General features: G+C 42.9%; 3 protein-coding genes across 3 annotated transcripts in view; 2 read left to right on the top strand and 1 right to left on the bottom strand.

The window, feature by feature from the left end:
* LOC311103266 (epsin-3-like) overlaps positions 1–2,075 on the top strand; it is a gene marked incomplete at its 5' end in the record, with an annotated part of 38,721 nt that extends 36,646 nt beyond the window's left edge. Inside the window, one exon of the mRNA XM_084144800.1 lies at positions 65–2,075. Within this exon, the coding sequence (XP_084000926.1) occupies positions 65–354 (290 nt within the window). The 3' untranslated portion in view covers positions 355–2,075. The remainder of the gene's footprint in view (positions 1–64) is intronic.
* An 89-nt stretch (positions 2,076–2,164) lies between these two features.
* Positions 2,165–6,021, bottom strand: LOC311104557 (ADP-ribosylation factor-like protein 16). Its single transcript, XM_084146427.1, has 4 exons — positions 5,297–6,021; positions 5,068–5,184; positions 4,376–4,491; positions 2,165–3,919 (listed from the first exon to the last, which is right to left on the bottom strand). The coding sequence occupies exons 2-4, from the start codon at positions 5,113–5,115 to the stop codon at positions 3,757–3,759; spliced, it is 327 nt and encodes a 108-aa protein (XP_084002553.1). The 5' UTR covers positions 5,116–5,184; positions 5,297–6,021; the 3' UTR covers positions 2,165–3,756.
* A 35-nt stretch (positions 6,022–6,056) lies between these two features.
* On the top strand, positions 6,057–25,848 carry LOC311104532 (ketosamine-3-kinase-like). The gene is made up of 6 exons (XM_084146395.1): positions 6,057–6,385; positions 6,921–7,072; positions 7,270–7,361; positions 7,501–7,574; positions 7,887–8,009; positions 25,008–25,848. Exons 1-6 carry the CDS (start codon positions 6,245–6,247, stop codon positions 25,347–25,349), a joined length of 924 nt encoding a protein of 307 aa, XP_084002521.1. The 5' UTR covers positions 6,057–6,244; the 3' UTR covers positions 25,350–25,848.
* The last annotated feature ends 387 nt before the right edge of the window (positions 25,849–26,235 follow it).

Here is a 26,235-nt window from a genome sequence, read left to right as displayed (position 1 = left end):
CTCTCTCCCTCTGTCTCTCTCCCCCCTCTCTCTCTCTCTTCCCCTATCTCCTTCCCCCCTCCAGGTCTGAGTGCTCCATCTCCCCTCAACCCGTTCCAGAGTGAACAGCCTCGTCTCACTCTGAATCAGATGCGTCCCAGCTCCACGTCCCCCGTCCCCCCCTCCGGTCCTCCCTCCCTGCCCTACAGTGCTTCTCTGCCCCTGCCCTCCAGCCACCAGCCGGCCAGCCTTCCCTCTTCCCTCACCCAGCCCACCCAGGGAGCCCTGGACATACCTGGGCTGCCACAGCCCCTGCTACCCCTCTCCTCCATCTCGTCTCTGGGAGACCAGCACAGTCAGAACCCCTTCCTATGATGCCTGTCTAGCTGAACTGGACAGAACCCCGTAACAGGGAAGATGGACCAACACCAATGTCTGCCATGCGCAGTAGATCACCTGCTTGGGTGTCCACGAGCGGTGACGATTCAACGCTTGGGAATCGTCGAGAAATTAATAGGAAAATGACGGCGGATGTTTTGCGGTCAGATTTGATAGGACCGCCACCCGCTGCGCACGGCCGACATGCATGTTGGTCTGTCTGCCTTCTAACTCTGCTGGATGTAAAAGAGGGGATAGACAGAACTCTTATCAGGTTATATTCTGTCAATCTAACCTCAAGACTCAACAACTGGAATTCAGACTGAACTCAAATCTTTTCAGTTGTTATTTTGTTGTTGTTTTTCTACGGGCTTTATAGTACTGTAACCCTTAGACTGCTGCCTCTGCTAGGATCTGCTCTATGCTTTCACCACAACCTGTCTTGATGTTCCTCTCTGCTGAAGGGAGGGATGGAGGAGGAAGTAGAGGTAGAAAGAGAGAGAACAGAACTTGTTTAGGTCTATAGTAACCTGATCCTAACTCATGACAGATACTGTACATACAGGCCTAGGTTCAAGCTCATCCTTCGCTATAGTAAGCGCAGTGGGTGAAGACATATTGATGCTAAAGTACTTAGCAATACTTTACAGAGCGAGTGTGTAAGCACTAACCTATTCTCAGATCTGTTCGTGCCCTCTTTCCAACTATGGTCATTGGCTATACAACACAAACAGATCTGGGACCAGGTTAGTTAACTGCTTTTCCAACTGCTTCCTATCTAGTCACATGCCCCGCCCACTCTGCTGCATACTTTAGTTTGATTGGCTCCTCACTGTTACTCCTGATCCAGCACTGAACTGATTGTACACCAGATATGCCTGCTTATCTCTCCGACCGACCGACCACAATGCACTGGGACAGGACGCCCACTGTTCCGCCGCACTGCTCTATGCTGATTGGTTGGTCCGCTCTCTGGATTGCTTTCATTGGTCGGCTCTTTCTCTCCTATTATGTCTCCCATGATGCCCTAGGGGATAACTCGGACAAGTCTTTTCAGGAGGATGTAACGTTACAGAACGCTCAGATAGAAATGTATCATATAGAACAGATATGATTGTCTGCCAGATAGAATAGGGGAAGTGTGTCGGCTCTATTCAATCTATTTCTATCTGCAAACGTTCAGTATGTTTCCCAGCACAGACTGCAACTCTTGCTTTCTGAGAATGGACAGAGAACATGCCACACCGGTGATGAGACGCCAGACAACCCACATCCATATAATGACCACACCTTTTTGTTGCATTAGGCCTAGTAAGACCCACTCAGAGCGAGTTATTGTGTAATGGTGGTTTTCTGTTGGAATGGAACAGTGTTGATGGTGAGAAAGATTCTAATGTAGTTTGATTGCATTGTAGTGGACTGGAGTGGGATTCCTTTGGGGGATAACTGAATGAAATCTGCTTTTCAAGGGACCGGAATAACTGCAGGATTCACTACAGGGGTAAATCCTAACGCTCTCGCTTCAAGTTGAATTTTGCATTGATGTCAATGGGAGAAGTGGAAATTCAATTGCAGTGGAAGTTAGAATTCGACCCTATGAGCAAGGCAACATATTAGAAGAATGTTGAATTGAAATCATGATTTTCTTTCCTTCTCATTGCTTGTGAAACACTGATTGTCATCATCAAATATAAGGGTATAATTAACTAATAACAACACCTTGGATTGGCATTCATTCATCTTTTATAGCTTGTATTTCATGATCAATATTATATTTCTTGACTTGTTGCTTTGATACCATTCAACCGGTTTACATCTGTTAATACATGACTGTGCATAAATAGGCCTAGCCCTAGATTGTAATATCAAACATTTTATTATGTAATGTTTCTACATATTGAATGCTTAGAAAAACACAATCTTTGAAGGGTTGACTTTTGTACACCATGTTTGTCTGCCCCCTGGAGGCCAAACATCTGTATAACAGTTACTGTATTTCCACTGTCATCCATCATTTCCCCATATCAATGAATCCAGCATAGTAAGGCTACATCGAGGACACTACTCCAGCATAGTAAGTCTACATCGAGGACACTACTCCAGTATAGTTAGTCTACATCGAGGACACTACTCCAGTATAGCTAGTCTACATCGAGGACACTACTCCAGTATAGTTAGTCTACATCGAGGACACTACTCCAGTATAGTTAGTCTACATCGAGGACACTACTCCAGTATAGTTAGTCTACATCGAGGACACTACTCCAGTATAGTTAGGCTACATCGAGGACACTACTCCAGTATAGTTAGTCTACATTGAGGACACTATTCCAGTATAGTTAGGCTACATCGAGGACACTACTCCAGCATAGTAAGTCTACATCGAGGACACTACTCCAGTATAGTTAGTCTACATCGAGGACACTACTCCAGTATAGTTAGTCTACATCGAGGACACTACTCCAGTATAGTTAGTCTACATCGAGGACACTACTCCAGTATAGTAAGGCTACATCGAGGACACTACTCCAGTATAGTTAGTCTACATCGAGGACACTACTCCAGTATAGTTAGTCTACATCGAGGACACTACTCCAGTATAGTTAGTCTACATCGAGGACACTACTCCAGTATAGTTAGGCTACATCGAGGACACTACTCCAGTATAGTTAGTCTACATCGAGGACACTACTCCAGTATAGTTAGTCTACATCGAGGACACTACTCCAGTATAGTTAGGCTACATCGAGGACACTACTCCAGTATAGTTAGTCTACATCGAGGACACTACTCCAGTATAGTTAGGCTACATCGAGGACACTACTCCAGTATAGTTAGTCTACATCGAGGACACTACTCCAGTATAGTTAGTCTACATCGAAGGACACTACTCCAGTATAGTTAGGCTACATCGAGGACACTACTCCAGTATAGTTAGGCTACATCGAGGACACTACTCCACACATGATTATGCATTTCCCCGTTTGGAAATTCTTGAACCAAATGATATAACAGTGTTCTCCCTCAGCCTTTGAAAAACAACTCCTGGTAGATACAGTTTCTATACAGAGTGTTGGCAATAAATACAGGGATGATGTTCCAGCTGTAAGAGCATTAATATCCCGCCTCCTCAAGAAGACGTGATGCCATGTGAATGACGGCATCATTCTTGGTGTGACAACTGGGGGGGGACGAGCTCCGACTGAGAAAATCGTTTTGAACGGTCATCCAACTTAGAATTCCAACTCGGGAACTTGGGCCTCTTTCTAGTGCTCCGACCTGAAGATCACTGACGTCATGATATGACCTCGTATTTTTCCCAGTTGTCTTGAAAGCACCAGTAATGAGGAACTGCTTCCTGAAAGGAAGATGCTTCTATGACATCAGTCAGTCAGTCAGTCAGTTAGGGGTGGAGTCCAGCCAGGCCAACACCTCCTGGAGCCCCTGGCCGGATCGAGCGCTCAGTTCCAGGGTTGTGATTGGCTGGGTGGCAGAGGCGATGATGTCATCCATCCTGAACAGTGACATCATCTCTACGAGACTCATGGTACAAGGGAGGTCCCTGGAGGAAGGGCGGGTGGAGAAAGGGTTAGACATTTGCAAAGCGAGGGAGAGGCACTGTTGATCACTTATGCAAAGGAGGTGAATAAAGCTAATCTCTACTAGACTCATGGTACAATAGAGATCCTGAGAAGAAGGGTGGAGAATCAGTCAGGAACGTTGCAGGGAGGGAGAGAAACTGTCTGTTTGGGAAAAAAGCATTTAAAGTGGGAGTATAATGGGAGGAATTAGATACGTCTGTTTCGTAGCCAGGGGTCTGTCTAGTAAGGTGCAATGTTGCAAAACATTCAGATAGAACTGTATTGTGCTGAATAAACCTGATTGTCTGTCATGTAGAAAATAGGGGGTCATGTCACATCTATTCATTACATTTCTATCTGGAACTTTCTGAATGTTTCACCTATAAAATACACTGATCTTGTCCAGAGAATGTGTAGTGTCTGTGTTACTACAATACCTCTTGTTGAAGATAACCAGGACAGAGGCTGTGTGGAGTGGTTCAGCAGAGAGGACAGACAGGAGCTGGATACAGGAGGACGAGATCTGGGTGGTGTTGGCAGAGTCCACCATGAACTATATAGAGGACAAACAACAATTCTTTTATTTTAAATCATTCATGCCTGCAGTCGACAAGCCTGAAATTATGCAGAATGCACAGATGATCTCCCAGTTCAGTGGGCTGATGGTCTACCATGTATTGCAGTGATATTAGCCTATTCAAACCTCTGGTTGATCTCTATTTCTGATCAGAGGAGCTTTGCTTATTAATCATATAGAAATATTTACTATTTTTGCATTAAACTTCACAATCAATGTATTATGTGTACAAAGTATTATTGAGATCATTCCAAGCACTTACAATGAATTATTCCCAAATTGAGAGAAACGTCTTCCTATATAGGAGTCATGAGGTGGTTCTCATGCTACTGCTATCTTGGACCAGGGCTCTCTTGCTAAAGAGATTTGATCTCAATTGGACAAACCTGAATACATAAAAGGTTTAATTTATAAAATGTCTATGGACAATAACAGAGGAGCATTCGGTGTAGGTAGTATCTGGACCAGATTGCCCCCCTGTCATCATCTTCTTCTTTAGAGTAGATATATTAACTCGACTTATACACTGTATGGATGTGGTTCTGGACTCACGATGACAGAGGAGCAGTCCGTATAGTAGCTGGGCCAGATAGGTCCCATACAGCCTCCCAGCTCTCTCACGGTCACCCTCTTCCTCTTCAGAGTCAGGTCTGTCAGGTTGGTGCCCACCTGTAATAGATGGAGACATAATAGTAGTCTAGAATATTCATTTTCTGTTTTAAGACACCCTCAAATGGTGACTGACGCAACAATCACTGTGGTGAGTACTGAATGGACTCACCGTAGGTAGAGTAACAGGGGGTTCCCCTAAATCAGTTGTCCCGTCTCTCAAATTGAGCTGTGAATCGTCTGTTAAGGGTGATTAAATAGACACTGTGACGTTAGCGGTTGTAATTTATGAGACAGGATGGCATGGAAATGTCCTCTGAAGATACATGATGGAGTGAGACATGGGCTGCGTCTTCTCAATAGTCAACAGTGGCCCCCTCTTCCGGTCTCCTCTCCTTCATTTGCACTGATATTAAAACACAGGATAGGTGAGAAGAAGAATATGGTGGATGTGTATTGGAACACTGTCATCGGATTCCAAGCAGATGAAGGAGAGGAAGAAGAGGATACGAGGAAAGAAAGCCAGCATTATTGAGATGCAGCCATGGTCATAATTGCTAACGTTAACTAGCTAGCTTATTATCTTGCTTGCTTGCTACATCAATCTCAATGCTGGCTAGTTTGAAAGGATATTCTGTAAACGTTTCAAGAGCAGCGTCTTTCCAACACCGGTCGCACCGAGCAGCAAACACATTTCGTAAAATCCAACAAAGACTTCATCCGTATCAAACTTGTCGAGACTAGTTAGCTAGCAAGCCTCTCCAGCTTCCTTTGACACCATGGCGACGCTCATATGATCAACTATGATTGCACAAATAAGAAGTCAATCATTACAAATCCAGTTTCTCATTAGTCGTTTTATTGCTGACTGACCCGGAACCAAAACATTTAATCACTTCCTTTCCTTCGAAAACAAGCCACGCCTTCTTCCACCCAGTTGTCAAAACATAAACAGACAGCTACGGGAGTGGGAGTCAAACCTAAAGAAGTTTGGGAGTCGCGGGAGTGGGAGTCAAACCTAAAGAAGTTTGGGAGTCAAACAATCCACCCCGGTGGTGTGCAGCTAAGTTCAGCAATAGGTTATTCTTCAAGCGTTTGGAGAGCATCTTGGAGAACAGCCATGGAAGCTCAGCTGAAGAAGGAGCTGGGAGCATCCATGCTGAAGTCAACTGGCCATTCTGGAGGTGGTTGTATCAGCCAGGGACAGAGCTTTGATACTGACCACGGGAGAGTGTTTGTCAAGATCAACCACAAGAGTCAGGTTCTTCATTTACTTAATTACCAATTCCATACTGCATGCCTTTACATTGACATATGAAGTCACTCAAAATAGATTAGCACTGTAAAATAGTAGCCTAATAAGGATAATTTGTCAACAATATCAAACATTATTTTGTTGCAAGCTATTTAGCTACACACTGTATCAAATGAATTACAGTAGCCAGCACTCTGAGAGCAAAGGATTAGGATTCACAATAGAGCCATCCAGTCATGTGATGGCAAAATCAGGGCACTGTTGTGCACAGAGCTGGATGTTTTTATGTGATGGGACAGCCCTAATCCTGACCTCTGAAAAGTCATAAACTGCCGTCTCTGAAGGCTGCTAGACTACTTCCGTGGGAGGCTAGTTTTGCATGTTTTGTAAACAAGTGATCAATTGTACATAGAAACATACATAATCACTTTTTCTGTACAATACATTTCATCACAAAGGGCTGTGCCACTATCTCAAGGTATGGTATAATTCCTTGGTCAATCTCATGATGATCCTCACGTCTCCTATCCTCGTTCCCCAGGCGAAGCGTATGTTTGATGGGGAGCTGGCTAGCTTGGAAGCCATCGTCATGACAGACACAGTGAAGGTCCCCAAGCCTGTCAAGGTGATAGAGCTGGATACAGGAGGGGCTGTGTTCGTCATGGAACATGTTGACATGAGGGGTCTCAGCAGGTAAGAGAATCTCCTCATATACTGTATAATACACGTCTTTGATCTTTCTTCTTCTTCTTCTTCTTCTTCTTCTTCTTCTTCTTCTTCTTCTTCTTCTTCTTCTTCTTCTTCTGTATGCATTAGTAAAGTATTAGTGCTATGTCAGACTTTATTGTGATGATTGAGTGTGTTAATGATTGTCTGATTGATTCCCCCAGGCACTCTAAGCAGCTGGGAGAGCTTCTGGCTGATCTGCACCTACACAACCAGAGACACAGGGACAGACAGAATAAGGAACAGCAGACAGTTGGTAACTCACCTAGTCCATTGATTGACTGATCTATTTTTTTGGGTAAAACAATTCGTACAGTTTAAAAGTCAAGCTTTCTCACGTATACAACATCAGACTACTGCATGCCTTCACTCACCACTCTATTAAATGTAAACAGGAAAAGGACCTGATGTTCCTGTCATTGACCAGTTTGGGTTCCATGTCCCCACATGCTGTGGATACCTCCCTCAGGTGAGCTATTATGCAACAGATTGTCTGATATTGGGAGACAACTAGATTTCCACCTTTCCCACAAGTGAATACGAGACTGGAATATGTGGTAACATGGGATTTAAACTGTATGCTGTACAAATAAATAAACAGAGTCGCACACTCAATATACAAGCTCCCAGTAATTTATTGGGTAAACCACCAACGTTTCGGCATCGCTGTGCCTTCAACATGGGCTTTAAAAGACAAACTGGAGAGAAAACCTGCCACTTTTTGAATGACATTTATCTGTGTTCCACTTTCTAACCTCTCTTTGTCTCTCTCTCTCATCAGGAGAATGAGTGGCAGAGTGACTGGGTAACATTCTACTCTCAGCACAGACTACAGCACCAACTCAACATGGTGGAGACGTCTTATGGAGACAGGGAGGCCAGGGAACTATGGTCCCAGCTACAGGTAACTGTATAACTAGGTAACTACAGGGAACAGTGGTCCCAGCTACAGGTAACTGTATAACTAGGTAACTACAGGGAACTATGGTCCCAGCTACAGGTAACTGTATAACTAGGTAACTACAGGGAACTATGGTCCCAGCCACAGGTATCTATATAGCTAGGTAACTACAGGGAACTATGGTCCCAACTACAGGTAACTGTATAACTAGGTAACTACAGGGAACTATGGTCCCAGCTACAGGTAACTGTATAACTAGGTAACTACAGGGAACAGTGGTCCCAGCTACAGGTAACTGTATAACTAGGTAACTACAGGGAACTATGGTCCCAGCTACAGGTAACTGTATAACTAGGTAACTACAGGGAACAGTGGTCCCAGCTACAGGTAACTGTATAACTAGGTAACTACAGGGAACTATGGTCCCAGCTACAGGTAACTGTATAACTAGGTAACTACAGGGAACTATGGTCCCAGCCACAGGTATCTATATAGCTAGGTAACTACAGGGAACTATGGTCCCAACTACAGGTAACTGTATAACTAGGTAACTACAGGGAACAGTGGTCCCAGCTACAGGTAACTGTATAACTAGGTAACTACAGGGAACTATGGTCCCAGCTACAGGTAACTGTATAACTAGGTAACTACAGGGAACTGTGGTCCCAGCTACAGGTAACTGTATAACTAGGTAACTACAGGGAACTATGGTCCCAGCTACAGGTAACTGTATAACTAGGTAACTACAGGGAACTATGGTCCCAGCTACAGGTAACTGTATAACTAGGTAACTACAGGGAACTATGGTCCCAGCCACAGGTATCTATATAGCTAGGTAACTACAGGGAACAGTGGTCCCAGCTACAGGTAACTGTTTTTTTTTTTTTTTTTTAGGGGGTAGATCAGCTTTAATATTTCAGATAGATTGTAACTTCCATCAATGTAATTGTCTGCATCACTTCCAATCCCCCATATGTTTTTTTCTCTCGCAAATATACACTGCTCAAAAAAAATAAAGGGAACACTTAAACAACACAATGTAACTCCAAGTCAATCACACTTCTGTGAAATCAAACTGTCCACTTAGGAAGCAACACTGATTGACAATATATTTCACATGCTGTTGTGCAAATGGATTGGACAACAGGTGGAAATTATAGGCAATTAGCAAGACACCCCCAATAAAGGACTGGTTTTGCAGGTGGTGACCACAGACCACTTCTCAGTTCCTATGCTTCCTGGCTGATGTTTTGGTCACTTTTGAATGCTGGCGGAGCTTTCACTCTAGTGGTAGCATGAGATGGAGTCGACAACCCACACAAGTGGCTCAGGTAGTGCAGCTCATCCAGGATGGCACATCAATGCGAGCTGTGGCAAGAAGGTTTGCTGTGTCTGTCAGAGTAGTGTCCAGAGCATGGAGGCGCTACCAGGAGTCAAGCCAGTACATCAGGAGACGTGGAGGAGGCCGTAGGAGGGCAACAACCCAGCAGCAGGGCTGCTACCTCCGCCTTTGTGCAAGGAGGAACAGGAGGAGCACTGCCAGAGCCCTGCAAAATGACCTCCAGCAGGCCACAAATGTGCATGTGTCTGCTCAAACGGTCAGAAACAGACTCCATGAGGGTGGTATGAGGGCCCGACGTCCACAGGTGGGGGTTGTGCTTACAGCCCAACACCGTGCAGGACTTTTGTTATTTGCCAGAGAACACCAAGATTGGCAAATTCGCCACTGGCGCCCTGTGCTCTTCACAGATGAAAGCAGGTTCACACTGAGCACATGTGACAGACGTGACAGAGTCTGGAGACGCCGTGGAGAACGTTCTGCTGCCTGCAACATCCTCCAGCATGACCTGTTTGGCGGTGGGTCAGTCATGGTGTGGGGTGGCATATCTTTGGGGGGCCGCACAGCCCTCCATGTGCTCGCCAGAGGTAGCCTGACTGCCATTAGGTACCGAGATGAGATCCTCAGACCCCTTGTGAGACCATATGCTGGTGCGGTTGGCCCTGGGGTCCTCCTAATGCAAGACAATGCTAGACCTCATGTGGCTGGAGTGTGTCAGCAGTTCCTGCAAGAGGAAGGCATTGATGCTATGGACTGGCCCGCCCGTTCCCCAGACCTGAATCCAATTGAGCACATCTGGGACATCATGTCTCGCTCCATCCACCAACGCCACGTTGCACCACATACTGTCCAGGAGTTGGCAGATGTTTTAGTCCAGGTCTGGGAGGAGATCCCTCAGGAGACCATCCGCCACCTCATCAGGAGCATGCCCAGGCGTTGTAGGGAGGTCATACAGGCACGTGGAGGCCACACACACTACTGAGCCTCATTTTGACTTGTTTTAAGGACATTACATCAAAGTTGGATCAGCCTGTAGTGTGGTTTTCCACTTTAATTTTGAGGGTGACTCCAAATCCAGACCTCCATGGGTTGATAAATTTGATTTCCATTGATAATTTTTGTGTGATTTTGTTGTCAGCACATTCAACTATGTAAAGAAAAAAGTATTTAATAAGATTATTTCATTCATTCAGATCTAGGATGTGTTATTTTAGTGTTCCCTTTATTTTTTTGAGCAGTGTATATATACATACATTTTTTTTTTTTTACATATATATATATATATATACATACATACATATATATATATACAGTGGGGAGAACAAGTATTTGATACACTGCCGATTTTGCAGGTTTTCCTACTTACAAAGTATGTAGAGGTCTGTCATTTTTATCATAGGTACACTTCAACTGTGAGAGACGGAATCTAAAACAAAAATCCAGAAAATCAAATTGTATGATTTTTAAGTAATTCATTTGCATTTTATTGCATGACATACAGTGGAGAAAAAATGTATTTAGTCAAATCAAAATCAAATCAAATCAAATTTTATTGGTACCGAATACAACAGGTGCAGACATTACAGTGAAATGCTTACTTACAGCCCTTAACCAACAGTGCATTTATTTTAAACAAAAAAAAGTAAAAATAAAACAACAACAAAAAAAAGTGTTGAGAAAAAAAGAGCAGAAGTAAAATAAAGTGACAGTAGGGAGGCTATATATACAGGGGGGTACCGTTGCAGAGTCAATGTGCGGGGGCACCGGCTAGTTGAGGTAGTTGAGGTAATATGTACATGCGGGTAGAGTTAAAGTGACTATGCATAAATACTTAACAGAGTAGCAGCAGCGTAAAAAGGATGGGGTGGGGGGGCAGTGCAAATAGTCCGGGTAGCCATGATTAGCTGTTCAGGAGTCTTATGGCTTGGGGGTAGAAGCTGTTGAGAAGTCTTTTGGACCTAGACTTGGCACTCCGGTACCGCTTGCCGTGCGGTAGCAGAGAGAACAGTCTATGACTAGGGTGGCTGGAGTCTTTGACAATTTTGAGGGCCTTCCTCTGACACCGCCTGGTATAGAGGTCCTGGATGGCAGGAAGCTTTGCCCCAGTGATGTACTGGGCCGTACGCACTACCCTCTGTAGTGCCTTGCGGTCGGAGGCCAAGCAGTTGCCATACCAGGCGGTGATGCAACCAGTCAGGATGCTCTCGATGGTGCAGCTGTAGAATTTTTTGAGGATCTGAGGACCCATGCCAAATCTTTTCAGTCTCCTGAGGGGGAATAGGCTTTGTCGTGCCCTCTTCACAACTGTCTTGGTGTGTTTGGACCATGATAGTTCGTTGGTGATGTGGACACCAAGGAACTTGAAGCTCTCAACCTGTTCCACTACAGCCCCGTCGATGAGAATGGGGGCCACCAATTGTCAGCCACCAATTGTGCAAGTTCTCCCACTTAAAAAGATGAGAGAGGCCTGTAATTTTCATCATAGGTACACGTCAACTATGACAGACAAAATGAGAAAAAAATATCCAGAAAATCACATTGTAGGATTTTTTATGAATTTATTTGCAAATTATGGTGGAAAATAAGTATTTGGTCAATAACAAAAGTTTCTCAATACTTTGTTATATACCCTTTGTTGGCAATGACACAGGTCAAACGTTTTCTGTAAGTCTTCACAAGGTTTTCACACACTGTTGCTGGTATTTTGGCCCATTCCTCCATGCAGATCTCCTCTAGAGCAGTGATGTTTTGGGGCTGTCGCTGGGCAACACGGACTTTCAACTCCCTCCAAAGATTTTCTATGGGGTTGAGATCTGGAGACTGGCTAGGCCACTCCAGGACCTTGAAATGCTTCTTACGAAGCCACTCCTTCGTTGCCCGGGCGGTGTGTTTGGGATCATTGTCATGCTGAAAGACCCAGCCATGTTTCATCTTCAATGCCCTTGCTGATGGAAGGAGGTTTTCACTCAAAATCTCACGATACATGGCCCCATTCATTCTTTCCTTTACACGGATCAGTCGTCCTGGTCCCTTTGCAGAAAAACAGCCCCAAAGCATGATGTTTCCACCCCCATGCTTCACAGTAGGTATGGTGTTCTTTGGATGCAACTCAGCATTTTTTGTCCTCCAAACACGACAAGTTGAGTTTTTACCAAAAAGTTATATTTTGGTTTCATCTGACCATATGACATTCTCCCAATCCTCTTCTTGATCATCCAAATGCACTCTAGCAAACTTCAGACGGGCCTGGACATGTACTGGCTTAAGCAGGGGGACACGTCTGGCACTGCAGGATTTGAGTCCCTGGCGGCGTAGTGTGTTACTGATGGTAGGCTTTGTTACTTTGGTCCCAGCTCTCTGCAGGTCATTCACTAGGTCCCCCCGTGTGGTTCTGGGATTTTTGCTCACCGTTCTTGTGATCATTTTGACCCCACGGGGTGAGATCTTGCGTGGAGCCCCAGATCGAGGGATATTATCAGTGGTCTTGTATGTCTTCCATTTCCTAATAATTGCTCCCACAGTTGATTTCTTCAAACCAAGCTGCTTACCTATTGCAGATTCAGTCTTCCCAGCCTGGTGCAGGTCTACAATTTTGTTTCTGGTGTCCTTTGACAGCTCTTTGGTCTTGGCCATAGTGGAGTTTGGAGTGTGACTGTTTGAGGTTGTGGACAGGTGTATTTTATACTGATAACAAGTTCAAACAGGTGCCATTAATACAGGTAACGAGTGGAGGACAGAGGAGCATCTTAAAGAAGAAGTTACAGGTCTGTGAGAGCCAGAAATCTTGCTTGCTTGTAGGTGACCAAATAGTTATTTTCCACCATAATTTGCAAATAAATTCATTAAAAATCCTACAATGTGATTTTCTGGATTTTTTTTCCTCAATTTGTCTGTCATAGTTGACGTGTACCTATGATGAAAATTACAGGCCTCTCTCGTCTTTTTAAGTGGGAGAACTTGCACAATTGGTGGCTGACTAAATACTTTTTTTTCCCACTGTAAGTATTTGATCACCTACCAACCAGTAAGAATTCCGGCTCTCACAGACCTGTTAGTTTTTCTTTAAGAAGCCCTCCTGTTCTCCACTCATTACCTGTATTAACTGCACCTGTTTGAACTCGTTACCTGTATAAAAGACACCTGTCCACACACTCAATCAAACAGACTCCAACCTCTCCACAATGCCCAAGACCAGAGAGCTGTGAAAGGACATCAGGGATATAATTGTAGACCTGCACAAGGCTGGGATGGGCTACAGGACAATAGGCAAGCAGCTTGGTGAGAAGGCAACAACTGTTGGCGCAATTATTAGAAAATGGAAGAAGTTCAAGATGACAGTCAATCACCCTCGGTCTGGGGCTCCATGCAAGATCTCACCTCGTAGGGCATCAATGATCATGAGGAAGGTGAGGGATCAGCCCAGAACTACACGGCAGGACCTGGTCAATGACCTGAAGAGAGCTGGGACCACAGTCTCAAAGAAAACCATTAGTAACACACTACGCCGTCATGGATTAAAATCCTGCAGCGCACGCAAGGTCCCCCTGCTCAAGCCAGCGCATGTCCAGGCCCATCTGAAGTTTGCCAATGACCATCTGGATGATCCAGAGGAGGAATGGGAGAAGGTCATGTGGTCTGATGAGACAAAAATAGAGCTTTTTGGTCTAAACTCCACTCGCCGTGTTTGGAGGAAGAAGAAGGATGAGTACAACCCCAAGAACACCATCCCAACCGTGAAGCATGGAGGTGGAAACATCATTCTTTGGGGATGCTTTTCTGCAAAGGGGACAGGACGACTGCACCGTATTGAGGGGAGGATGGATGGGGCCATATATCGCGAGATCTTGGCCAACAACCTCCTTCCCTCAGTAAGAGCATTGAAGATGGGTCGTGGCTGGGTCTTCCATTTACATTTACATTTACGTCATTTAGCAGACGCTCTTATCCAGAGCGACTTACAAATTGGTGCATTCACCCTATAGCCAGTGGGTTAACCACTTTACAATAATTTTTTTATTCCATTTTATTTTTTTATTTTTTTTGGGTGGGGGGGGGGTTGGGGGGGGGGGTAGAAGGATTACTTTATCCTATCCCAGGTATTCCTTAAAGAGGTGGGGTTTCAAATGTCTCCGGAAGGTGGTGAGTGACTCCGCTGTCCTGGCGTCGTGAGGGAGCTTGTTCCACCATTGGGGTGCCAGAGCAGCGAACAGTTTTGACTGGGCTGAGCGGGAACTATGCTTCCGCAGAGGAAGGGGAGCCAGCAGGCCAGAGGTGGATGAACGCAATGCCCTCGTTTGGGTGTAGGGACTGATCAGAGCCTGAAGGTACGGAGGTGCCGTTCCCCTCACTGCTCCATAGGCAAGCACCATGGTCTTGTAACGGATGCGAGCTTCAACTGGAAGCCAGTGGAGTGTGCGGAGGAGGGGGGTGACGTAAGAGAACTTGGGAAGGTTGAACACCACACGGGCTGCGGCATTCTGGATGAGTTGTAGGGGTTTAATGGCACAGGCAGGGAGCCCAGCCAACAGCGAGTTGCAGTAATCCAGACGGGAATTCCAGCATGACAACGACCCGAAACACACAGCCAGGGCAACTAAGGAGTGGCTCCGTAAGAAGCATCTCAAGGTCCTGGAGTGGCCTAGCCAGTCTCCAGACCTGAACCCAATAGAAAATCTTTGGAGGGAGCTGAAAGTCCGTATTGCCCAGCGACAGCCCCGAAACCTGAAGGATCTGGAGAAGGTCTGTATGGAGGAGTGGGCCAAAATCTCTGCTGCAGTGTGTGCAAACATGGTCAAGACCTACAGGAAACGTATGATCTCTGTAATTGCAAACAAAGGTTTCTGTACCAAATATTAAGTTCTGCTTTTCTGATGTATCAAATACTTATGTCATGCAATAAAATGCTAATTAATTACTTAAAAATCATACAATGTGATTTTCTGGATTTTTGTTTTAGATTCCGTCTCTCAAGTGTACCTATGATAAAAAATTACAGACCTCTACATGCTTTGTAAGTAGGGAAACCTGCAAAATCGGCAGTGTATCAAATACTTGTTCTCCCCACTGTATATATAGATATACACATACACATACAGTGAGGGAAAAAAGTATTTGATCCCCTGCTGATTTTGTACATTTGCCCACTGACAAAGAAATGATCAGTCTATAATTTTAATGGTAAGTTTATTTGAACGGTGAGAGACAGAATAACAACAATAAAATCCAGAAAAACGCATGTCAAAATTTGTTATAAATTGATTTGCATTTGAATGAGGGAAATACATATTTGACCCCCTCTCAATCAGAAAGATTTCTGGCTCCAAGTTATCTTTTATACAGGTAACGAGCTGAGATTAGGAGCACACTCTTAAAGGGAGTGCTCCTAATCTCAGTTTGTTACCTGTATAAAAGACACCTGTCCACAATCAATCAGATTCCAAACTCTCCACCATGGCCAAGGCCAAAGAGCTCTCCAAGGATGTCAGGGACAAGATTGTAGACCTACACAAGGCTGGAATGGGCTACAAGACCATCGCCAAGCAGCTTGGTGAGAAGGTGACAACAGTTGGTGCGATTATTCTCAAATGGAAGAAACACAAAATAACTGTCAATCTCCCTCGGCCTGGGGCTCCATGCAAGATCTCACCTCGTGGAGTTGCAATGATCATGAGAACGGTGAGGAATCAGCCCAGAACTACACGGGAGGATCTTGTCAATGATCTCAAGGCAGCTGGGACCATAGTCACCAAGAAAACAATTGGTAACACACTACGCCGTGAAGGACTGAAATCCTGCAGCGCCCGCAAGGTCCCCTGCTCAAGAAAGCACATATACAGGCCCGTCTGAAGTTTGCCAATGAACATCTGAATGATTCAGAGGAGAACTGGGTGAAAGTGTTGTGGTCAGATGAGACCAAAATCGAGCTCTTTGCCATCAACTCAACTCGCCGTGTTTGGAGGAGGAGGAATGCTGCCTATGACCCCAAGAACACCATCCCCACCGTCAAACATGGAGGTGGAAACATTATGCTTTGGGGGTGTTTTTCTGCTAAGGGGACAAGACAACTTCACCGCATCAAAGGGATGATGGACGGGGCCATGTACCGTCCAATCTTGAGTGAGAAACCTTCTTCCCTCAGCCAGGGCATTGAAAATGGGTCGTGGATGGGTATTCCAGCATGACAAGGACCCAAAACACACAGCCAAGGCAAGAAAGGAGTGGCTCAAGAAGAAGCACATTAAGGTCCTGGAGTGGCCTAGCCAGTCTCCAGACCTTAATCCCATAGAAAATCTGTGGAGGGAGCTGAAGGTTCGAGTTGCCAAACGTCAGGCTCGAAACCTTAATGACTTGGAGAAGATCTGCAAAGAGGAGTGGGACAAAATCCCTCCTGAGATGTGTGCAAACCTGGTGGCCAACTACAAGAAACGTCTGACCTCTGTGATTGCCAACAAGGGTTTTGCCACCAAGTACAAAGTCATGTTTTGCAGAGGGGTCAAATACTTATTTCCCTCATTAAAATGCAAATCAATTTATAACATTTTTAAAATGCTTTTTCCTGCATTTTTTGGTTGTTATTCTGTCTCTCACTGTTCAAATAAACCTACCATTAAAACCATAGACTGATCATGTCTTTGTCAGTGGGCAAACGTACAAAATCAGCAGGGGATCAAATGCTTTTTTCCCTCACTGTATACACATACATACACACACACACACACACACACACACACACACATATACATACATACAGTGGGGGAAAAAAGTATTTAGTCAGCCACCAATTGTGCAAGTTCTCCCACTTAAAAAGATGAGAGAGGCCTGTAATTTTCATCATAGGTACACGTCAACTATGACAGACAAAATGAGAAAAGAAATTCCAGAAAATCACATTGTAGGATTTTTAATGAATTTATTTGCAAATTATGGTAGAAAATAAGTATTTGGTCAATAACAAAAAAGTTTCTCAATACTTTGTTATATACCCTTTGTTGGCAATGACACAGGTCAAACGTTTTCTGTAAGTCTTCACAAGGTTTTCACACACTGTTGCTGGTATTTTGGCCCATTCCTCCATGCAGATCTCCTCTAGAGCAGTGATGTTTTGGGGCTGTCGCTGGGCAACACAGATTTTCAACTCCCTCCAAAGATTTTCTATGGGGTTGAGATCTGGAGACTGGCTAGGCCACTCCAGGACCTTGAAATGCTTCTTACGAAGCCACTCCTTCGTTGCCCGGGCGGTGTGTTTGGGATCATTGTCATGCTGAAAGACCCAGCCACGTTTCATCTTCAATGCCCTTGCTGATGGAAGGAGGTTTTCACTCAAAATCTCACGATACATTGCCCCATTCATTCTTTCCTTTACACGGATCAGTCGTCCTGGTCCCTTTTCAGAAAAACAGCCCCAAAGCATGATGTTTCCACCCCCATGCTTCACAGTAGGTATGGTGTTCTTTGGATGCAACTCAGCATTCTTTGTACTCCAAACACGACGAGTTGAGTTTTTACCAAAAAGTTATATTTTGGTTTCATCTGACCATATGACATTCTCCCAATCCTCTTCTGGATCATCCAAATGCACTCTAGCAAACTTCAGACGGGCCTGGACATGTACTGGCTTAAGCAGGGGGACACAGCAGGATTTGAGTCCCTGGCGGCGTAGTGTGTTACTGATGGTAGGCTTTGTTACTTTGGTCCCAGCTCTCTGCAGGTCATTCACTAGGTCCCCCCGTGTGGTTCTGGGATTTTTGCTCACCGTTCTTGTGATCATTTTGACCCCACGGCGTGAGATCTTGCGTGGAGCCCCAGATCGAGGGAGATTATCAGTGGTGTTGTATGTCTTCCATTTCCTAATAATTGCTCCCACAGTTGATTTCTTCAAACCAAGCTGCTTACCTATTGCAGATTCAGTCTTCCCAGCCTGGTGCAGGTCTACAATTTTGTTTCTGGTGTCCTTTGACAGCTCTTTGGTCTTGGCCATAGTGGAGTTTGGAGTGTGACTGTTTGAGGTTGTGGACAGGTGTATTTTATACTGATAACAAGTTCAAACAGGTGCCATTAATACAGGAAACGAGGGGAGGACAGAGGAGCCTCTTAAAGAAGAAGTTACAGGTCTGTGAGAGCCAGAAATCTTGCTTGTTTGTAGGTGACCAAATACTTATTTTCCACCATAATTTGCAAATAAATTCATTAAAAATCCTACAATGTGATTTTCTGGATTTTTTTTCCTCAATTTGTCTGTCATAGTTGACGTGTACCTATGATGAAAATTACAGGCATCTCTCATCTTTTTAAGTGGGAGAACTTGCACAATTGGTGGTTGACTAAATACTTTTTTTCCCCACTGTACATATATACATACATCCATACACACACATATCATTTTTTAAATTATATTTCCCTTCATTACTTTACTATTTATTTATTTTTTTAAACATTTTTTAGTCATTTAGCAGACGCTCTTATCCAGAGCGACTTACAGTTAGTGAGTGTATACATTATTTTTATTTTTTTCATACTGGCCCCCCGTGGGAAACAAACCCACAACCCTGCTCTACCAACATCCCTACCCTGGACGACGCTGGGCCAATTGTGCGCCGCCCCATGGGTCTCCCGGTCACGGCGAACCAGGATCTCTAGTGGCACAGCTAGCACTGCGATGCAGTGCCTTAGACCACTGCGCCACTCGGGAGTCCTTTCCAACCCCACCACCCCTTCCCCAATTGGAGTAAACTAGTGAACAACAACGCTTAGGCCTCTACTTCCAGCCCATACATACTATATACATTTTATGGACACAGTCAAATTCTACAATAATTATATTTTGTTTGTTTTTACTCCTGAACTTCCTCCGATCATTTTCATGATGTCCATCTGGTTTGCTTCTATATGCCATATTTTTCTAACTGTGCTCTTTCACAAAAGCTCTCAACCTATAACCTCTAACCTATATACTTATTATTTACATTTTAGTCATTTAGCAGACGCTCTTATCCAGAGCGACTTACAGTTTACATTTTTTTTTTTTTTTATACTGGCCCCCCGTGGGAATTGAACCCACAACCCTGGCGTTGCAAACGCCATGCTCTATCAACTGAGCTACATCCCTGCCGGCCATTCCCTCCCCTACCCTGGACGACGCTAGGCCAATTGTGCGCCGCCCCATTGGTCTCCCGGTCGCGGCCGGCTGCGACAGAGCCTGGATTCGAACCAGGATCTCTAGTGGCACAGTTAGCACTGCGATGCAGTGCCTTAGACCACTGCGCCACTCAGGACATATGGACACAGCATGCTGTGTCCATATGGACACAGCATGCTTTACATTAGTCGTCTTGTTGTTATTGTTATTAGTCCCATCCTTCAGCTCCATTCAACACCTCCCATCTATCACGTAACACCATCCATATTGGATTTCTATTTGCCATATATTTTTCAACTGTGATGTTTTACAAAAGTTCTGAACCTTTCTATTCTCATTGTTTCTACAGATCGTAAATTGAATATAAACATTTTTGCTAAAAGTATTATTATATTATTGATCGATTGACTATGACTTTTCAGATCACCCAGTAGTGCTATCTGCAGGGTTAGCTCCAGGTAAATATTGCAATCCTTTAGCTATTCCTGGACCTGTGTCCAAAAACAAGCTACAAATGGACAGTACCAAAACAAATGATCTAATGATTCTGTCTCTTCGCAGCAAAATCTGCAGAGCTGGGAAGATTGTATCCCCCATATAAATAACATTCTATTGGTAGCAAGAATTTTATATAATAATTTAAATTTAAAAATTATATGTTTTGATTCCGGCGTTGTTTTGCATGTCAGTTCATAAACACTATGCCATGGGATCGGTACGTCAAATCTCTTCCCAACTATTTTGCTAACTATATGGGAAGGCTGTCAATCCTTTGGTCCTTAAATGAAACTGGTATACTTTTTTATTTATCACAATTTTCTTTAACCAATTATATTCTTTAATGCAAGGCCGACGGACAAGTTCCTTTCTTTTTCCACCTTCCACTTTCCTTTTCCATTTTTGTGGTAAGGCTGCAATTATTTGGTTGTAATTTTGGGTAGAGCAGACATTTCCATATGTTTTTGTTAGCTGCATGTGCGACATAACTCCACCAGTCCTACCAATAATATCATTTACGAAGATTATACCTTTGTTAAACATTTTGTCAAAAAAAATTAGTATATTTGAGTTTAACCACAATATTTGTTGCATTATTTGTTCTGTCGTTTCTGGAGGATTAAATTGAAATTGCAACCAACTTTCTATGGCTTGTTTTAGAAATAGTGATATTTGGGAGATTATTTCCTTTTCAAATAACTTAATGTGAGAGGTTGTAATCTGAATAAAGGGAAAAAGGCCATACTTAAACATTGGGTGAGACAATTTTACTAATTTGCTAGAGAACCAGTTCGGATTTAAGTATAACTTTTGTATGACTGAAGCTTTTAGTGATAGGTCTAATGCTTTAATATTTAATCATTTCTGTCCTCCGAATTCATATTCATTATATAAATAGTCCCGTTTAATTTTGTCTGGCTTGTCGTTCCAAATGAAATTGAATATTTTTTTCTCATATAATTTAAAAAACTGTTCGCTAGGCGTAGGCAAGACCATAAGCAAATAGGTAAACTGGGATAATACTAAAGAGTTAATCAGGGTGATTTTTCCACAAATTGACAGGTATTTACCTTTCCATGGTAGCAATATCTTATCTATTTTTGCTAACTTTCTATTAACATTTATTGGAGTGAGATCATTTATTTCATTTGGGATATGTATTCCGAGTATATCCACATCACCATCAGACCATTTTATTGGTAAACTACATGGTAATGTAAAAATTTATTTTTTAGTGATCCAATACGTAATATAGTACATTTATCATAATTTGGTTGTAATCCAGAGAGGTTAGAAAATGTATCTAGATTCTCTATGAGGCTGTGGAGGGACTCAAGTTGTGGATTTAAAAGAAAACATGAATCATCAGCGTACAATGACACCTTTGTTTTTAAGGCATGGTTTTCTAATCCCTTGATATTATTGTTGGATCTGATTTTAATAGCTAACATCTCGATGGCAATAATATATAGATATGCCGATAGTGGACAACCTTGTTTCACTCCTCTTGACAGTTTAAAACTTTCAGAGAAATAGCCATTATTTACTATTTTACACCCAGGGTTACTATACAAAATTGAAATGCTCCTGTCATTTATATATAAACCCCAGTCATACTTTATCAAATGCCTTTTCGAAGTCTGCTATGAATAGTAGGCCTGGTTTCCCAGTTTTTTCATAGTGTTTTATTGTATCCAGTACTTGCCTTATTATCTCCAATGTATAGCCCATGTAAAAAACCTGTTTGATTAGAATGAATAATGTCCAACAATACCTTTTTAATTCTATGCGCTATACATTTTGGTATAATTTTTGCATCACAACACTGAAGTGTAAGGGGCCTCCAATTTTTTTAATGGACTGGATCTTTATATTTTCCACTTGTATCCTGTTTCAGTAATAATGAAATCAGACCTTCTTCTTGAGTGTCTGATAATCTACCATTTACAAAGGAGTGGTTAAAACATGCTAATAACGGTCCTCTGAGTATATCAAAAAAGGTTTGGTATACCTCGACTGGTATGCCATCCAACCCTGGAGTTTTCCCAGACTTAAAGTATTTAATTGCATCCAGAAGTTCCTCCTCTGTAATTTCACCTTCACATGAGTCTTTATGCATGGCTGTTAATTTTACATTATCAATAGGAAAAAAATCTCTACAATTTTCTTCAGTTAGAGGAGATGGAGGCGACTGAAACGAAAACATATGCTTAAAGTACTTTACTTCCTCCTCCAAAATATAATTTGGTGAATCATGGGTGACTCCGTCATTTGTAACCAGTTTCAATAAATTATTTTTGGTAGCATTCCTATGTTGAAGATTAAAAAAGAATTTTGTACATTTTTCCCCATATTCCATCCAGTTTGCTTTATTTTTATAATATATTACACTTGATCTTTCTTGAATAAATTTCTCAATTTCTTTTTGTTTTTCCTCTAATTTATTCTGAGCCTCTATGTTACAGTTTTTATTGCTATCTATCTGTTCTGTTAGACCTTCTATTTCCTTTGTTAGTGTGGACTCTTTTGACCTAAATTGCTTTTGTTTTCGAGATGAGCACTGAATTGCATGGCCTCTAAAGGCACAATTAAAGGTGTCCCAAAGGTGTCCCAAAAATCAGTTATACATTCCTCTGTCCTAGTTAAAAACAAGTTATCATCCAATAGGCTTTGATTAAATTTCCAATATCCTCGCCCACGTGGAAATTCAGTAAGAGTAATGTATATGCCAATTATATGATGGTCCGACCGCATTCTATCCCCTAACAACACTTTTTAAACTTTTGGTGCCAACGAAAATGACATAAGAAAGAAGTCAAGACGACTAGCTTGATTGAGTCTCCGCCATGAATATCTCACTAGATCAGGATATTTAAGCCTCCATATACAGTGAGCACCATAATTCATTGGACAGTGACCCTTTTTTATTTTTATTTTGGTTCTGTACTCTAGCACTTTGAGTTTGAAAGGATACAATGACAATGAGGGTGAAGTGCAGACTGTCAGCTTTAATTTGAGGGTATTTTTCATACATATCGGATGAACCGTTTAGAAATGACAGCACCTTTTGTACATGGTCCCCCCATTTTAAGGTACTACACGTATTTGTTAAATTGGCTTCACAGATGTGTGTCGTTAGGCAGGTGTATTCATTTGTGCCGTTAGTGAATGCAGGAGAGCTGTTGATGAATAGTATTGATTCTAGACTTTGCTATTGCCTTTGGAGGTTGTTGTGACAACATGAGGAAGACAGCAGTGTCGATGCAAATGAAGCTGGCCGTCATAAGGCTCAGAAATGAAAATCAATCAATCAGGAACATTGCAAAAACCCTGGCCATGCCCAAGTCAAAAGTTTGGTTCATCATTTAAAAAAACAACCGGTGAACTCAATTATGTAAAAAGACCCGGTAGACCGAGGAAGACCACTGTAGTGGATGACCGGAGAATATGCTCTATGGTGAAGAAAACCCTCCTGACAACAGCCCAACAGATCAAAAACACTCTCCTGGATGTAGGTGTAGACGTGTCAAAGTCTACCATACGTAGAAGACTACACCAGCAGGACTACAGAGGGTAACACTACAAGATGCAAACCACTGATAAGCCTGAAGAACAGAAAAGCTAAAAAGCACCTAAAAGAGCCCCAAGAGTTCTGGAAAAAAGTATTGTGGACAGATGAGACAAAGATTAACATGTGCCAGAGTGATGGAAAGAGGAAAGTGTGGAGAAAAAAAAAGAAATGCCCATGATCCAAAGCATACCTCCTCATCTGTGAAACATGGTGGAGGGGGTGTTATGGCTTGGGCCTGTATGGCTGCCAGTGGAACAGGCTCACTTGTCTTCATCGATGATGTGACTGCAGACAGAAGTAGAACAATGAATTCTGAAGTCTACAGAAATATTTTATCTGCTCAGATAAAACCAAATGCCTCCAAACTCATTGGATGGCACTTCATCATGCAACAAGACAATGACCCTAAACATTCTGCTAGAGCAACAAAGGGATTTTTGATGGCCAAAAAGTGGAAAATCCTTGACTGGCCGAGTCAATCACCGGATCTGAATCCAATTTAACATGCATTTTACATGCTGAAGAGGAGACTGAAGGCAATAAGTCCCCGAAACAAGCATGAACTGAAGATGGCTGCAGTACAGGCCTAGCAGAGCATCACCAGGGAAGATACCCAGCGTCTGGTGATGTCGATGCATCGCAGACTTCAAGCAGTCATTGCATGCAAAGGATATGCAACCAAATATTAACAATGATTACTTTATTCTAGATTCTTATTCTACATTATGTTAAACTGTCCAATGTGTTTTGATGCCCGAAAATGGGGGGGGGGGACCATGTACAAAAGCTTCTATAATTTCTAAACGGTTCATCCGATATGTATGAAAATACCCTCAAACTAAAGCTGACAGTCTGCACATCACCCTCATTGTCATTGTATCCTTTCAAACTCAAAGTGCTAGAGTACAGAACCAAAATAACAAAAACATTGTCACTGAATTATGGTGCTCACTGTATCTACTAGTTCTAATGTATCCATGACATTCACGATTTCCTTAAGAGCATGAGGGTGATTGTTTGTAGTGTGATTTCCTTTACGGTCCATTGAGCTATTTAAAACGGTATTATAATCTCCCACCATAATAAGAGTCTTGAATTGCTTGCAGAGTTGATAATTTATTATATATATTGGCAAAGAAGTGTGGATCACCATTATTTGGTCCGTAAAGGTTAATGAGCCATATATGTTTATGGACCATTAACATATTTAAAATAATCCATCTACCTTGCGTATCTGTTTGGACAATTTGCACATTCGGATCGAAATTACTGTTAATTAATATCATCACCCCTACAGGTAACTGTTAAAACAACAACACAGACTACAGCAGCAGCTCAACATGGTTCTCTACTATGCCCAATCCCAAACCAACCCCTTACCCCTATGCACTTTTTGAGATCTGAGAGAACTTTATGGGTGATTGATCTTCTGTCTGATATCTCCTTTCCCCTCCTTAGCTGAAGATCCCTCAGCTATTTACCGACATCGAGGTGTTCCCCGCCCTGCTTCACGGGGACCTGTGGGGGGGAAACGTGGCAGAGTGTTCCGACGGCCCTGTCATTTTCGACCCCGCGTCCTTCTATGGCCACGCTGAGTACGAGCTGGGCATCGCCGGGATGTTCGGAGGTTTCAGTGACTCCTTCTACTCTGGGTACCACAACAAGATCCCCAAGGCCCCGGGGTTTGATAAGAGGAATCAGCTGTACCAACTCTTCCACTATCTGAACCACTGGAATCACTTTGGTGGAGGATACAGAGGGTCCTCACTGAGGATCATGAAGGATCTGGTCAAATACTGACCACTGATCATCGCTGTACAGTAGCATGATGTACAACTACACTACCCATAATGCTCTGTAACATAAACACACCAACGACACTGACCAGCTTGAAGGACCTTACAAAGTATTACACTGCAGCTTAGTCTTCCATCCAGAAGGGAACAAATCCATTTTTGGGTGAAAATATTAGTTCTTTCGAAAACCTTTTAACTCAAAAAGAAAGAAACAAGAAAACAATGATGCTATGGTATAGAAGAGAGATACTATATTCCTATTTATCTTGAAATGCTTGAGAAATATATCATTTTTGAGTTCACATTCCACAGCTGTTTGAAAGCATAAGTGTGATTTTAATGCTACAGTGTAAGACTAAACATAGAGTATTGCACATCCATTTGCTTAAATAAGAAACATAGCAGCAAGCAAGGTTATGATCTGTTTGAGTTGTAATAATTAGCTTTGTTAAAAGCTGTGTTAATACTAATAATGCAATGCTAAATAAAGTACATTACTTGCTTCTTTGGTGTTGGTTCTTCCTGTATCCTGGCCAATATACACTAAACTAAGTTGTTGAATACCTCAATAAGGACAATAACCTAAAAAAGGGCAACAGTGTACAAAACATTAGGAACACCTTCCTAGTATTAAGTTTCACCCCCCTTTGCCCTCAGAACAGCCTCAATTCGTCGGGGCATGGACTCTACAAGGGGTTGAATGTGTTCCACGGGGATGTTTCAGCCATTATTATGAGCTGTGCTCCCCTCAGCAGCCTCCTGTGCTTGATACACACGGGAAACTGTTGAGTGTGAAAAACCCAGCATCGTTGCAGTTCTTGACACACACAAACCGGTGTGCCTTGCACCTATTGCCATAACCTGTTCAAAGGCACTTAAATATTTTGTCT

Source organism: Coregonus lavaretus, assembly GCF_964263955.1.
Source record: "Coregonus lavaretus genome assembly, chromosome: 28".
Taxonomy (NCBI): Eukaryota; Metazoa; Chordata; class Actinopteri; order Salmoniformes; family Salmonidae; genus Coregonus; species Coregonus lavaretus.
This window is presented reverse-complemented; position numbering and strand designations above follow the sequence as displayed.

Coding starts and splice junctions, on each gene's coding strand:
- LOC311104532 (XM_084146395.1), top strand. CDS start 6,245: ATGGAAGCTCAGCTGAAGAAGGAGCTGGGAGCATCCATGCTGAAGTCA. Junction 7,575..7,886: donor GCTGTGGATACCTCCCTCAG/GTGAGCTATTAT, acceptor CTCTCTCATCAG/GAGAATGAGTGGCAGAGTGA. Junction 8,010..25,007: donor AACTATGGTCCCAGCTACAG/GTAACTGTATAA, acceptor TCCCCTCCTTAG/CTGAAGATCCCTCAGCTATT.
- LOC311104557 (XM_084146427.1), bottom strand. CDS start 5,115: ATGGGACCTATCTGGCCCAGCTACTATACGGACTGCTCCTCTGTCATC. Junction 4,492..5,067: donor CGGACTGCTCCTCTGTCATC/GTGAGTCCAGAA, acceptor TCCTCTATATAG/TTCATGGTGGACTCTGCCAA. Junction 3,920..4,375: donor CTGGTTATCTTCAACAAGAG/GTATTGTAGTAA, acceptor CCCTTCCTCCAG/GGACCTCCCTTGTACCATGA.